Source organism: Hemiscyllium ocellatum, chromosome 9 (genome assembly GCF_020745735.1).
Source record: "Hemiscyllium ocellatum isolate sHemOce1 chromosome 9, sHemOce1.pat.X.cur, whole genome shotgun sequence".
Lineage (NCBI taxonomy): Eukaryota > Metazoa > Chordata > Chondrichthyes > Orectolobiformes > Hemiscylliidae > Hemiscyllium > Hemiscyllium ocellatum.
Genome location: NC_083409.1, coordinates 73547714 through 73563786, shown reverse-complemented (window position 1 = coordinate 73563786; position 16073 = coordinate 73547714). Strand labels below are relative to the sequence as shown.

The 16073-nt window shown below is 38.6% G+C and overlaps 2 protein-coding genes across 3 annotated transcripts in view; both read left to right on the top strand.

Moving 5' to 3' along the window:
- The window catches only part of orc1 (origin recognition complex, subunit 1), a 33226-nt gene extending 24796 nt beyond the window's left edge, over positions 1 to 8430 (top strand). For both annotated transcript variants that reach the window (XM_060829832.1, XM_060829831.1), the window contains exons 10-16: positions 1358 to 1529; positions 2259 to 2366; positions 3835 to 3984; positions 4216 to 4335; positions 4539 to 4708; positions 6844 to 6931; positions 8131 to 8430. In XM_060829832.1, the coding sequence (XP_060685815.1) occupies positions 1358 to 1529; positions 2259 to 2366; positions 3835 to 3984; positions 4216 to 4335; positions 4539 to 4708; positions 6844 to 6931; positions 8131 to 8322 (1000 nt within the window). In that variant the 3' untranslated portion in view covers positions 8323 to 8430. The remainder of the gene's footprint in view (positions 1 to 1357; positions 1530 to 2258; positions 2367 to 3834; positions 3985 to 4215; positions 4336 to 4538; positions 4709 to 6843; positions 6932 to 8130) is intronic.
- Positions 8431 to 11466: 3036 nt separating this feature from the next.
- The window catches only part of cc2d1b (coiled-coil and C2 domain containing 1B), a 68049-nt gene continuing 63442 nt past the window's right edge, over positions 11467 to 16073 (top strand). Inside the window, exon 1 of the mRNA XM_060830461.1 lies at positions 11467 to 11702. Coding sequence (XP_060686444.1) covers positions 11637 to 11702 — 66 coding nt within the window. The 5' untranslated portion in view covers positions 11467 to 11636. The remainder of the gene's footprint in view (positions 11703 to 16073) is intronic.

Sequence of the window (16073 nt, the reverse complement as noted above, 5' to 3'; positions counted from 1 at the left end):
TAAAGATCGGTAGAAAAGAGGATGACTGCCCTTCTAGGAGGAACTTTACTGGGTGAAAGACCAAATTGGAATAAATCTCTGCTTTTTTTTGCAGACCAACTTGCTGTCTTTTGAAAATGGGATTGGTAAAAGGTTGGGAAGGAACAGTTTTGTCACACTGAAAAGAAAGACAGCCCAAATTAGAAAATTTGAAAAGGGATTATTGGAAAAACTTAAAGAATAAATAAAGGTGGTTACTGAGTAGAAACCTAGAAATTAGGAGCAGGAGTAGGCCATTCAGAACTTCAGGCCAGCTGTATTATTCACTTTGATCATGGCCTATATTCTATCTCAGTGCCATCTTCCTGCTTTCTTCACATATCCCTAATGCCTTTAAAATCTAGAAAGATTATCTGTATCCTATTTTAAATATGTTCAATTACTTGCCCTCCATAGTTTTTTGTAGTAGAGAATTACGTAGGTTCACTACTCTTTGAAGAATTTTTTCATCATGGCACTACTAAATGGCCTACCTGGTATTTTGGGGCTGTGACTCCTGGTTTTGGATGGTAATCAATATGAAGTTTCTTCTGTAAACTCTAATGGTTACGTGCCAGTTTTTTAAACCATGACATTGTTTGAGTGCAATCGATCTGAAGATTGCCATGTGTTTCATGGCTGAAAAAAATAAATGTAATCTGAATTTGGCGTTGTAATGATGTCAAAATCATCTATGTTTGCTGTCACTATTTGCTCACTCTTACACAGAGCACATTGTTGAATCCTCAACAATAGAAATCACTTAATTGACAAGAACCTCCATTTTCACACACATAATCTGGCTGTAAAATGAAGTCATTGGAAAGACTTCTCCTTATTGATGGAGATGTAACTGTTATTAAGGCACACTAAGTTCACAATTACTGTTAAGCAGCCTCTGTGACCCAGAGGACCTAATTATTGTATATGTGACATGTATTTTTTTCAATGTTTTGAGAAAAACAGATATTTAACATTTCAGCTTACACTTTGATATTTTGTGTATATACCCATCCTAATTTTTCTGTAAAATGATTACTGCCCTTCACTTTTTAAATCTTTTTTTACATCCTGGATTGTAGTTTGAGAATTCTTCAGTATGATAGATTTCCTGCTTAGAGTTCTTAATGACGTAATTGTTGCCTGGAGATGATCTCAAACTGACAATGAATGTAAGTAATCTTGGGAATGGAGAAGTCCATACAACTAACAATTCTATCTTTTGAGGCTAACTATTTTCATGGTTAGTGATGAATGATGTCAAATTCACCAGTGACCGCAGAATCAAGACCAATGTGGTTTTAGTTTTTGTACTGAAATAAAGTCTTGTTTTTCACAGATGTATGTATATTTCTGGGGTGCCAGGGACAGGAAAAACTGCAACAGTGCATGAGGTGATGCGATGTCTGCAATATGCAGCAAAAGAGGATGACCTTCCATCCTTCCGATTTATAGAAATCAATGGCATGAAGCTTACAGACCCTCATCAATCTTATGTGCAGATATTGAAGGTAAAAATCTAATTTTGAGATCACAATGCAATCTGTGCTGTAGAGTTTACAATATTACTTAGTTTATTGTCCCCAAAGGGAGAAAGAACTTAAATTTATATATTGAGTTATATTCCAAACAGTGCCTTGCAGGGGAAAAAAAATTGTTAGGTGTATGAAAAACAAGGCTCCATGGAAATGTATCAGGTAACTGTTTTGGTTATCAGATGTATGTTGACCAGGAACTGAGAAGTATGAATATGCTCCTCAGTACATAATTTCCTGAAAAAAAATACTATCCGTTTAGCTCAGTTGTTAGTATTTTCCTCTTGCGTCTGGTTGTGTATTTTGACTACACTTACACTTCAACACAATCACGTTTGAGTGCAGTATTAGATGTCAGCATGTCATTCTTCAGGTGGAATATTAATCCAAAAACATGTCTGCTAGATAGGAATTCCGCCTTAAATACTGTAGGTGGAGAGCTGTCTGCTGTCCAAGTCACCATTCTTCTTTCAGTCAGCATCAGGAAAACTGATGAAACCCCAGTCTTGCATTTTCTCTTGGAATTTTCCTGTGCTAGGAATGGCCACAATATTTGATGCAAGTGTTAAAGTGCAAAATGTAATCAGTTGCAACTGAGCTGCTATGTTCATTTGAGTGATAAAAGAAACATCGTTAATGGCAGTTATCTTTCTCGTTACAATGCAGGAGTGTTGTGAATTTTAAAAAAAAGTTTCTGCTTCTTAGTCATTGACAGGACAAAAAGCCACTGCAGACCATGCTGCTGCATTGCTTGAAAAGCAATTTGGTGCACCAGCACCAAAGAGAGAAACCACAGTGTTGTTGGTGGATGAGGTAAGGATTTAGCATATAAATTTATAGTATTGCATAGTAAAAGTTTGGATTGTCTTCTCTAGTACCACAGGCAGTTTGAGTTACAATTAGATTCTCTTCTTGAGTATCATTAAGTCAGTTTGTGTGCTAGTCACAATACTATTCAGTATAATATAAAATAGCCCATTCGAAAGTGTACGAGCAAATGTTCACATCTTGAGTTTTTGAAGTGAATATTAATACATCCTTCGATGAGTTCTTGTTCACAATGATGAGCATTCATAAGTTGGATGTTCATAGATCAGGGATTTCATGTACGTTGAAATGCTGGTGACATTTGCTGTTTAATAACAGTTAAAACTTAACATGTGCAATGCCATTAAAGTTTTATGTCCAGTATTTTAGATTGACTTTTTCCGTAACAAAGATGGTTTTCTCACCAGGTAATGCTTCATTGATTCACGTCAGTTTTTATGGTTTGCTGTTTAATGCTTATCATAGTCTTTTGTACCCCTATTTTAAATAGTATTTGAAAATTATGACCAGAAATGCAAATTTTAATTTTGTTTAGGAAACTTGAAAATGATATAAGGTCGTAACAGATTAGTTAAACTTCATCAGCATATAGCAACAATGTAAGTCACTGTCTTCGAACCCCAAAATGATCATTCTGTGTCTACTGTAATATTTGTAATCTTGGTATTCTATTTGATTCTGAGAGGAGTTTCCTACCACACATCCACATCATCATTCCTACCTCCTATGGGTGATCTTATGTGGTCCTAAATCCTTCATCCGCAACTTTAATTATAGACCTACCTGGGCCTCTGTAGTGTTAATTGTACATTAATTGAGTATTTAATGAATTCAGGTGGTAGGCAATACCTGGGAATCCTTTTATTTTTCAGTAGTTGTATCTCCGTCTCTCTAAGTCCAATAAGAAACTTTCTAAAAGCACCAGGTGACTCGAGCCTTTTAGGTGGATCAGAGTCAAAAGTGGTTTGATGGTTGTAAAGTACCAAAGTTTATTAGTTGATGTTTCGTCTTATAAAAAAGCAATGATACATAACACACTGCTGTTAACCGAACTGCAGCAATTTGTCAAGCTAACTTTAATGCTATGACCCTCCCTGTCACCTCAAACAGTAAGATTTATGAGAACAAGAAGATTCTGGAAACACCATTGTCTCCTCTCTAAATCATATGTCTACCTGTACATGGCAGTCCCTTTGTTGCTAGATCAAATATGCTGCAAATATTTACCTAAAACCATTCGGAGACTTAGCCAAGAAAATGACATACATTAACAGCCACCATATGAACTGGAGTGATAAATGTGCTATCTTCCAACAGCATGATTTTCCTGGAAACAATTTTTTAAAAAGCTGTTTGCATTGTTGCATGATCTTGTGAAATAATAATTAAATAAAACTAAGCAAGCCTTTGAATTCACTCCTTAACTTCAGTTTTCAAAATGTATTACACTTAGCTTGATCTCCTGTGGACACGGAAACAGGATGTAATGTATAACCTGTTTGATTGGCCCACGCGAAAGCAGGCAAAATTGGTAGTTGTGGCAGTAGCCAACACGATGGATTTGCCAGAGAGGATTATGATGAACCGGGTGGCAAGCAGACTGGTGAGCATTATCTATTCTAGAAATAATTGCTATTTGATTTTCTAGTAAACTGTGCAACCGTTTAAGATACTTGATATGAAATTCCACAGTAAAGTTGCCTCTTGTTTGTGTTGTTTGTCTTTTTAAATACAAATGGTACATGTGTTTTGCTTAATTGTTGGCATTGTAGTGTTCTGTTGTATAGTTGTAAAAGTCAGAAACTTAATAGATTGTTCATTTCTTTCAAAATAGGGACTGACCAGAATGTCCTTCCAACCGTATACTTTCAAACAGTTGCAGCAAATCACTTGCTCAAGACTGAACCGATTAAAGGCTTTTGAAGATGATGCTATTCAGCTAGTAGCCAGAAAAGTGAGTACAGTTGAATAAAGCTGACAGTTGATCAATTGAAGATGATTTATTTTTAAAACAAAAACTTTTATCAGGAGAAACAGCAGACTTGCAGATAGAATATTGCAGGAAGGAAAATAGCACACTTTTTTCATCTGAGCAATGGAATTGGATATCAACCACTTATGTATATAAATATGAGGCTACTCTTTTGTACCATGCAGGTAGCAGCTCTGTCTGGTGATGCAAGGCGTGCTCTCGACATTTGCAGGAGAGCTGCTGAAATATGTCAATATTCAGAAGCTCAGAAAACTACATCCAAACTTGTAGGAATGCCTCATGTGGTACAGGCTCTTGATGAAATGTTTTCCTCACCATACGTTACTGCTATAAGGTAAATAATTAAATGCTACGTTGACATGACTTGATTGAGATTATTCACTTTAGAAAAGTACAGTGTTCCTTTGGTGATTTCCAGATTGAATTTGGTGAATTGTTTCATCTGTCTGTTGAATTGTTGGTGCTCAACTTGTGTTCTCGCATTTTCTCCTCTTCTCTCTTGAGAAGATTTTTAGAGCATTGTATTAATGGGCTTGTCACCTCCAGTGAATTAGGATTGGTTCTTTGATGGCCAGAAGACCCCTTCATATCCTTGTGCTTTTTCCTGTTATGCGTGTGGTCTATTGGTCTATCCTCTGAGGCCCTATTACCACTGCAAAGAAACTCTGAAAAAGAAGTTGTTTTAGGGAGAAGCACTGGAAATACAGTCAATTGTGTCAGGAAGCAAGTATGCCTCAAAAGAAATCTTAAATCTTGCCAAATATAATTCCTGAAGAAGGGCTCATGCCCAAAACGTCGATTCTGCTGCTCCTTGGATGCTGCCTGACCTGCTGCGCTTTTCCAGCAACACATTTTCAGCAAATATTATTTTTGTGTACTTAATTGATTCAACTGACAAATACTGTCCAATTGCTGAAGTCCTCAGTCATGCTATTGCTTTTTTCAGATTTAACAATTATGGCGCTCCTTTGGCTGGTCTTCCATTTTCTTTGCTCATTCAGACAATTTAGGTTTTGCTGGTTCATAAAGTACTTAATGTCCATTTCTAATTGCACTTGAGAGGGTATTGGTGCGCTGCCTTCTTGAAATGTTGCAGTCCATGTTGTAAGTATACGGCAGAGCTGTCAGGGAAGAAGTTCCAGGATTTTAACCCATAGGCAATGAAGGACAATATATTTCTAAGTCAGGATAATTTATGGCTTGGAGGTGATGTTATCATACATCTGTTGCTCTTGTCCTGGAGAAGCTGCAGATTTGGAAGATGTTGTTGAAAGCGATTCAGTGATGGAGGTTACATTGAATGTCAAAGGGCTACTGTCAAATTTTCTCTTGTTGGATTTGGCCATTTCCTGATACTTTTGTGGTGTGAGTGTGATTTGCACTTATCAGCTTAAGCCTGAATGCCATCCAAATCTTGTCGCATTTGGACCAGGAGTGCTTCAGTGTGTGAAGCCGTGAATAGTGCTGAACATTCTGCAATCACCAACGAATATGCCATATCTGACCTTTAGGGTGGTAGGAAAGTTATTGACGAAGGTTATTCAGCCTAGAACTACATTGAGGAACTCATGCAGTGATACCCTGTGCCTGAGATGATTGACCTCCGATGTGCTAGGTTTAACTGCTTCTGCTGGACAGTTTGTCCTTCGAGTCCCATCGATTCCTGATGTGCACAGGCTCTGTAATGCCTCTATCGAGGCAAGTAGCCCTCGCTTTTCCTCAAGTTCAGCTCCTCTGTCCATATTTAGTTTTGAGATAGTAATTAGGTCAGGAGTTGAGTGACCCTGGTAGAAACCCTACTGAGCATCAATGAGCACCTTGTCGCTTAGTAAGTGTTTGTTGATAGACTGGCTGGCATAAATAATGCTGGAGGCCTTAGGCGGCCAAGATAGGTCATCCATTTAGTCATAGTCATACAGAATAAAGCTTTTCCCTCTAAACCACCTGCTTCTTTTCTTCAAAATGTGTCCCACTTATTAATTGTCCCGTCTACTAAGAGGAAAGATTTCTCCTTGTCATTCTTGTCCATGCCCCTCAGAACTTTGTACACCTCGATCAGGTAGCCCCCTTAGCCTTCTCTCCTGGAAGGAAAGCAACCCCAGCCTACCTAATTTGTCTTCATAGGCAAATAAGTCCTCATAGGCAACATCCTGGTGAAAAAAAACCTGAAAGATCTGTGATTTTGGAAATCAAAATCACAAACAGAAATTGCTGGAAAAACTCAGTTTTCAGCATGAAAGTCCCATCTTCCACCTTTTGTAAGATTGAGCTCATCCCATATGTTGCTGTGACATTAGTACTGTGCGTACCTGTGCTTCAGGTCTACTCACCTGTCCCAATTTAACAATGTAATCCTCTATTATTAGTTCTTTGGTGGGATAAGAATATAATTGATCAGTTATAATTTGAAAGTTTCAAGTGACTGAGATTGCAGGTTATGTTGCCAATAACTTCCTTTCTGTGCTACAGAAATGCATCTGCCCAGGAACAAATTTTTATGAGAGCTGTGCTTGCTGAATTCCAACGACTTGGTCTAGAAGAAGCAACATTTCAGCAGGTAGTTACTCAAAGGTTTTTGATCTTCTCAGTAATTGCATGGAATGTCCTTTTTTTTCCAGAAAAACTGTGGCAGCTATCTGCATATTTCATACATGCACAAAAGACTATTAATACATTCTGTATGTAGATCATTTTAATTTATAGCAAATCAGTTAAAGTCTTTTTATATTTGTTTTACATGTGGTCAGTAAATGTACCAATAATTTCAGCAAATAAGCTATCAAACTTGGCAGTAATCATACTTCAGCTATTCGTCCCTATTCATTTCTCCCATGGCTTGGTGTAATTTTCATTGAATTGCTGGTCCAAAGACCCAGGTAATGTTCTGGGGACCAAAGTTCAAATCCCACCATGACAGATGATGGAATTTGAATTGTAAAATATTGTCCAATTTCAAATAAAGCTTGTATGCAGACCTTGTGAAATTGATGCGCTTGTTTATTTCACAATATCTTGGGAAGAGGTCAATGACTGCTCAGGTACAGAATGACTGCTCTGCACTGATGAGTCATAACCTCTCCACAGGCATTGTTGTATTGTCATACTCTTCCCAAACCATCTGGGCTGGTCTTTTATGAGAGAGGCGACTGGTGATGATTTAAACCACCAGACCTCAGGCAAGGGAAGAGGTTGAGAAGGGAAGTCCTTCATGGTAACCTCAAACAGTGATGGGAATTGAACCCTCGCTGTTGGCATCATACTGCTCTGCAAACCAACAATCCAGCCAACAGAGTTTAGCCATACCCTTACAGGTGTATGCAGTTTATAAAGAGTTACAACTAGTTGATTACAGAACAATACAGGTCTAACTATGATAGATAGTATTAATATTAAAAGGGGTAGCAATACAAGTGGTCTGACTGCCTTGATTAGGTGAGCAATCAGTCGCACTCTGTGCATCATGGCTCATGGTCTGTGGTCATCAATATTAAGTAGTTTGGAGAAATCTTGTCTGCGGGGGCATTGTTGTACCCAAAGAGAGAAACCCTCAAACTGCTTTTCATGTTTTATCTCAAAGTTGAGTTGAAAGTATGTTGGTAGAAGAAATTAAAATTTTAATATCTTAATTCTTCAGCCAAAGCTACCATGTGCTACATTACAAAAACTTCTAAGTTTTTTATGCTTACCAACATTTAATATATTTTATTCAAAGTTCAGGATTCTAAATTTATTATTCTGCCATTATCATTTTTCCAGATCTACCAGCAGCACATCGGACTATGTAGAATAGAAGGTCTGCAGCCTCCAACAATGTCCCAAACCATGTTGGTTTGTACAAAGCTTGGGGCCTGTCGTCTACTACTTGTTGAGTCTAGTAAAAATGATCTTTACATGCGAGTGCGATTGAACGTTAGCCAGGATGATGTCATGTATGCTTTAAAAGAGTAATTTGTTAAATTTCTGTAATGCAATATAAACTGTACAATGTGGTTTTAATAGTGTAATTCTTATCCAATATTAATCTTTTTAACAACTTTAGATTTTTCTATAGAAACTTTAGGGACAATGTTATTTTAAGGTCTTTGTATAATAAAAAATTCTTAAATCTGCATTACATGTTTTGGCATTTTCAATGGAGCTTAATACAAGAGCACAAGTGCTGTATTACACTGTGCTATTTCTCTACATACTAAATGTTATTTATTTCCCACCTTATTCCCCGTGTTATACACTGTTTCTTAACAAAGGCAAGTAACATGTTCCTGTGCAGCCCGGATGGCTCAGTAGTTACCACTCTTGTCTCGCACCACTAGGAACCCAGGTTTTATTCCACCCTTGGGCAACTGTTTGTGTGGAGTTTGCATATTCTTCCAGTGTCTTCATGGGTTTCATCTGATTTTCTCCCACAAACTAAAGATGTGGAGATCTGATGGATTGGCTATGCTGTTTGCTTATTATTTACTTATCTATGCTATTTAACTATGTGATCTGCCTATGTTGCTCACAAGACAAAGCTTTTCACTGTGCCTCGGTACACGTGACAATAAATTCAATTCAATTGGCCCATGGTGTCCAGGGATGTGCAGACTAGATGGATTAGCCATGGGAAATGTGGGGTTTAAGGTGGAATTCCCTACACTGTAGGGATTCTCTGATTCCAAGTGAACTGTTAGATGTTGCATGAAACCTGCCTGAGGGTGACTGCTTATTTCCTTCCTGTGAAGTGCTGAGTGTGTTATTATTTTTATTAATGAAAAATGCAAAATTTCTTTCAACCATGATATGCTCACTGACAGTAATATTTAGTTATTTAATTTTACCTGACCAGTGAAACAGAATGAACCCTTATCAATAAATATCGACAGGCTTAATCTTTTAATTTGTGGAGAGTGAAGTCAAACTCTGAGAATCTGAGGTTTTATGGATTGTGTCAAAATGCAATGAGTCCAAAGTTTGGAATATAGGTTTTTAAAAAAATGAAGTTTTATGATGTCTCTCAAAATAGAAATACTGTTCATTGGTTGTATATATTGCAATAAGACCATCCATGTTCAAAATTGCCCCTTGTTTTCCATTAAATACTTTAAATTATATGTAAGCCACTTTCTTAACATTAAATGCCCCAATTCATATAAAACTTACTTTCACTGCCATTGGCAATTCTACACACTACAAACAAATGGGGAATGGAAACCAGTAGCCTCATAAAAGCGCAACATTGAATTGGAGAAAGGCCAGGATGCAAATTTTGTGAGATCTATTCATTTACACAGGAGTTTTATACTCCTATAAACACTTAAGTTTGTGCATGGTGATTTAAATTTCTTGATTTTCCTGCTGAAGGAAAATAAACAAAGTTCATGTAGTTTGCGTTTGAATTATTTAGTGCAACAATGGAGTAATTGTTTTGATTCTTAAATTAGTCTCTATCATCATGTCCAAACATCCAGATAAGGAAAATACAGTAGGAACAGTTTTGAGAACTTTGGCACCCAAATTCTCATGTTTTACTCAATTGTGCTTATATATACAAATTACACATGCATAGTTTTTTTGTCTTTTCTGAATGTTGATCCAAATCATTGCTTTAATGTGGTCAATATAAACAGCCAGATCAACAAAGTGTACTGTACTTCTAATTGGCTTGCTGCAAAAAACTGCTATTGTTTTTATTCAGATGGGTTCAAAGTGGAAAAGGCAACAAATATTTGTAGCTCTTCATTTAAGTGTGCTGAATCATGCCTTAATGAGCTATAAAAGGTAATATTGACAAGTGTAGACGAACACAGGAATCTTAAATGTTCAATGTATCTAACAGTCCTGAGTTCATTGAAAGGCATTGAATATGAGAGTTGATGCTCAAACTATAGTCAAGTGATACACTCAGTGGTATATATTTCTAAGAAAATGTTAAATTGAGATCCACTTTCCACCGTAAATTGATGGAAAAGATCTTGTAGCAATATTCAAAGAGTAGGGATCCCCCAACACCAGTGAAACATGTTCCATACATGTGATGTACAATACAAAACCGGTGACTAGGCTCCATTGCAATTTCCATCTTTTCCCATATAAATCAATCATGGAAACTATTTCCTTATCTCACACTGTTTAGCTACTTCCACAAACATTTACTTGTTAATCTTTTCCTCTGTTTGAGATGTTTGCTGATCATTTGGCTGCCACCTGGCAAGCGGCTATGAAAATACATTGGATAAAAGCAAGTTATTGTGGATGCTGGAATCTGAAACCAAAAGAGAAAATGCTGGAAAATCTCAGCAGGTCTGGCAGTATCTGTAAGAAGAGGAGAGCTGACGTTTCGAGTCTAACTGATCCTTTGTCAAAGCTTAAAAAAAAGGGGAGAAATAGGGAGGTTTTTATATGAGGCTGAGAGAAGGTGAGTCATGGCTCCAGAAACAAAGGTAGTAATAAAGAAATGATAATAACAGCGCAGAGGGAGATTAGGAGCTGTGAATGACCAAGGCTGAAGCCAGTGCTGTGTGACAAAATATGGGGGGGGGGGAGGGATGAAGCAGAGGCAAAATGGAAAACGGGAGAAGGGTAGCAAAGGGGAAAGAGGAGAGAAAAAGATGTTGAGAGTGGGGAGCGAGAGAAAGGGAGACAATCAAGAAATAAGAGGTACAGAACAGTGAAAAAAATATAAAAAAGATAAATGAAATAAAATTATCTAGAGTTGTTGAATTCAATGTTGTAACGTGCCTAATCGGAAGATGAGATGCTGCTCTTCCAGTTTGCGTTGAGCTTCACTGGAACATTGCAGCAGGCCAAGGACGGGCATGGGAGCAGGGTTGTGTGTTGAAGTGGCAAGCCGCAGGGAAGGTCCGGGACCTGATTGCATACATTGGTAGCCTCAAAGACACAAACATGCCAAATGAATGCAAGCCTTTTTCACTCGAAAATCGAGCGCCCTGCCGCTTTGAATATATTGTGTTAAAGCAGAAGGGGCAAGAGACGTGAAAGGTTTGCAAAGATCAATGACGGGGCGAAGCCGACCAGACAGAATAAACGTGTTGTATTGAGTTTGCGCAGAATCAACCGCCGGACGCGCGCGTTCTTCGACGAAAGTGGCGCCTCGGGCCCAGACTCTCCCTGTGGGGTTAGCGTGTGCACTACTCCATCCTCCTGAGTCCGTCACGTAGTGTCACTTGGCGGAAGTTGTTGTTTTTAAACCCGACAGCTTGTTTTTTTTCTTCTCTTTCTGCTGCTAAGTTTCTCGTGGGTTTGCGCCTGTCAGATGCACCATGTTTACAGGAAAAAACAAGAAGAAGCCGCCGAGCAAAGGCCAAGGCGTAGCGACTGCCAAGCAAGTGAGCACGATAATGACTTGAAGAATGAGAACAACTTGGTTATTACTTTTCAGTGTGCTTCCGGCAGAAATGTGCGGGTCTGGCGGAGGGCAGTGTGCTGTGAAATGTTTATATAGTGTTTCACAATATTATTAACTTAAAATTGTTTATCAGCCGCCCCTCCCAGTATGACAGTAAATCGAAAAGCTGTGAATGCTGGACACCTGAATTTAAAATTAGAAATTGCTGGAGAAACTCAGAACTGGAAGCTTTTGGGGTGAAAACAGTTCCTAAGAAGAGTTACCGGGCTCAAAGCGTTGACTTGCATGCTTTTCATAGATGCTAACAGACTTACTGAGTATCTCCAGCAATTGCTGGTATTGTTTCACCCTATTATAAATTACATTTTACACTTATCCCAGGCATTTTAAAATTTCTCCAATACTTTTAGTTTAAAATACACGCTGATATTGTCGTAGTGAGCTAATCTTACTTTGAAAAGAAACCAAATGCCGTTTCCGTTTTACAGATTGGTGTTACTGCAAGGCGACAGGTGTGTCGTGTCATGTCATATGATTAGGCGGGGTGTTATTAAACATTTTATTGAGCATTGTAGAATATCCATCGGTGATATCGAACACTTTTTCATTCTATACATTTGTTCTATAAATTCTTTTAAGATTGTAGCGCAATTTGTGATCTAAAATGCAAAGATTTTTCTGGGCCGTCAGGAATTAGAGCAATCCCTGTATTGGTAGTGTTCACATAAACCAGAGAATCTCCGGTTTTTGAGCCGTTTACAATGGTGGTCCATGTCAAGGAAGTGAATACATGTTGCTTATACTCAAACTTAGGGATGCAAGCATTGGGAAATAAAGCTTGACCAATTTAGGCAACAGCGGGCACTCGGGCGGGGCGGGTGCCACACCTGAGTGGTTAACTGCCTTAACTACAGGCCTTATTCCCAACTTCAGGAATGTATCTTTATGTGCCACTATGCTGCTTACATTTCTAGCGCCAATAATCTTTAATTTTTATTCAGCCGCTGGGTGTAATTGCCAATGTTTGTAAACATAGCACTACAATTAACTAGATTAATACTGACCAGAGGGTTAGTGCAACTGCAGACAAGGAAATTTTATCCTGTTTGACTTGAATCTGGTGGCAAAATGCAGTAAGTAATTATTACTGTACAATGTAATTTTATATTTTAAGCATTTTCACTTTTTTTCATTATGGCTTGTCCTTGTCTGCTAGCTGGCACATGAGTACAGATATTTCCATATATTAAAGTGGTAATATTTGCTAAATACTGGGTACATTTCAATTAGATGGGAAGTAGAAGTGGCTAGATTACCAGCAGCATCAATATTTAGAGGCCCTCTTGTGGCATGGTGGGAGTGTCTCTACCCTTGGACTAGGCTCAATTCCTACCTGTTCTGGAAGTGTATATTAACACTTTTTTTCTGAAAAGGTTGATAAGAAAAATGGGTTAGTTGGATTTTTAAAAAAGTTTTATCAGTTGCAGGTAGGTTTTATACAGTGTATGAGAGTTCACATGGTCCTTCAGAAAGATTCAGGTATGTTTGAATAATTTGTCGTACTTCCTGAAATTCTGTTCAGGGCCCCTAAACGACTACAGTAGTGAGCATCGTATGTCTTGGTGACTTCATGCTTGATTCCCAAATTATGGCAAATTTAATTGATCCCAGCCTAAAAACAAAAAATGAGCTAAATTCATGTGCATCATCCCTGTTTAGAGAACTCCCGTAGAAGGTACTTAATGATGACAAGGCTCTTCAGTTAGTCTCTTTTGTCACGTGATTATTTTCAATCCCGGCCAATGCAAGAGCAGTTGCTTTTTGACCAAGGTTACAGAGAAATTCTCTACAAATGTTCCCTAACACAAACTACAATTTCCAGGAGGAGAAAATTAAAAAGGAAAACTAAGATCTCTTTCTGCAAAACGGCATGAAACATTACAAACAAACCTAAAATGAGAACATAATGTCATTGGTGAGAGTAGGGTTGGAAATATTGTCAGGTGTTCTGAGTTTTATTATATGTTAAGACATTGGAGAAAGTGATGAAAAATTACAATAATACCAGAACTGAGAAGATAAATCTTTCAGGGGAAAAAAAATGAACAAATTGAGCAAGTGATCCCTCAGTGATGAAGAAAATTTATGAAAAGGGTTTGATAGGGTAAATGTCAGGAGATAATTTTCTTCCTGCAGGTGAGGCCAGAGGTAAGAACCATAAATGTAATATAATTGCTTAAAAAAAAAATCCAGAGGTTTTTTTTTAATTCATTCATGGGATGTGGGCATCACTGGCTGGCCAGCATTTGTTTCCTGTTCCTAGTTGCCATTGAGAAGTTGATGAGCTGCCGTTTTAAACTGCTGTAGTCCACCTGCTGTGGGTTGACAGTGCTGTAAGGGAAGGATTTCCAGGATTTTGACCAGGCAACAGTAAAGGAGCAGTGATATGTTTCTAAGTCAAGATGGTGGGTGACTTGGAGGGGAACTTGCAGGTGGTGGTAGTTTCTATGTATCTGCTACCCTTGCCTTTCTATATGGAACTGGTTGTGGGTTTGCAAGGTGTTGTTTGAGGATCTTCATGATGATGGTCAGACTTTGAGGAGTTAGCTGGTGAGTTACTCACCACAGTATTCAAAGCCTTTGACCTACTCTTGTTGCTGCTGTGTTTGTGTGATGAGTCCAGTTGAGGTTCTGGTCAGTGGTAACCCCTAGGATCTTGACTGTGGGGGATGTCAGTAATGATAATGCCATAGAATGTCAAGGGACAGTGGTTAAATTATGTCTTATTGGAAATGGTCATTGCCTGGCATTTTTGTGGCACAATTATTACTTGCCACTTGTCAGCCTAAGCCTGGATATTATGCAGATCTTGTTGCATTTGAACGTAGACTACTTCTCACGAGTCACGAATGGTACAGAGCATTGTGCACTCATCAGCAAACATCCCACTTCTGACCTTGTAATTGAAGCAGCTGAACATGGGTTGTGCCTTGGACACTACCCTGAGGAACTCCTACCGAGAGATCCTGGAACTGAAATGACTGATCTCCAACAACCACATCCATCTTCCTATGTACTAGGTATGACTCCAACCAATGGAGAGTTTGCTCCCAGGCGATCATTGATTCCCGATTTGATAATGTTCCATCATAAGGTGAGAAGTTTACCATCTACAAGGCACAAATAAATAGCGTGCTTTAATACTTGCCTCAGTGAATGCAATAGCACTTCAGAAGCTTGACACCATCCAGGACACAGCAGCCCACTGATGCTCAGAAGCAGTAGTGTGTACCTGTCAGAAAAATTAGCCCAATAAAGCCGAGATCACACTAGCCAGATCAAGTGAAATTGATATGCTGGAAGTGCAATTGATGAGAACTGACCGTCTGTATGGTAGATAAAGGATTCTCTTCCCTGAGCTGTGAATCAAACTAAGTTTTATAGGAATCCTGTACAATGATAATTTAAAAATAGGGAGCATATAATGTATTTGATAATTAAGTAATCCAGTTACGATGGTGATAATCACAAAGCAGTTATCAGAAGAATGTCCTGGTTGTAGATGCAATGTAGCATCCTGGCAGCATCAATCAGTTTTTAATGGGATCAGGACATTCCAACTCTCTTCGAGGGTAGGTGAGGATGTCCCTTTTAAAGCAGTAAGACGTTTGCATTGTTTCTCTTCTGTGAGTGAGGTATTCAGGTGCCTCTCCATCTGACCTGTCCATTGTGTGGCTTTGGTATCACTGGGGTACAATACTGCCCTTAGGGCTTTGGGACAGCTGTGTTGGATCAGGTCCAGGAAGCTTATTGTTGGTTTGTCTTGGGAAGTATATTCCCTGATCCGCGAGTGACTGTGGTCATGTCTGGTTTCTCTTGTCAGCTTGTTTGGTCAATGCTGAGGCATTCTGGGTGTTTCTTGTATAGTTTAGACAGGCCTAATTTTCTGTGTTCTGTTTGTGGCCAAAATGTGGATAGGCAGCATGGCAGATCTTTTCCCACAGTGCTATCTACAAGATGCACAGCAGAAATTCAAAGATCCTTCGACAGCACTATCCATACCTGCAACCACAATAATCTAGAAGGGCAATGGCAGCACATACCTGGGAATACTACAACTTGCATGTTGCCTCAAAGCCATTCACCCCCCTGATTTGGAAATATATTGTTCTTTGTGGTGTTTAGTCCAAATCTTTGAATTCCCTTCTTAATGGCAGTGTGGTCTACCTGTAGTACATAGTTTGCATTTCTTCATCAAGAAGGCAGCTCAACACCCAAGGATAACTGGTGATGGCCCAGCCAGCAATGCCCATATTTCACAAGTGATTGCTTAAACATTATAGATTAGGTC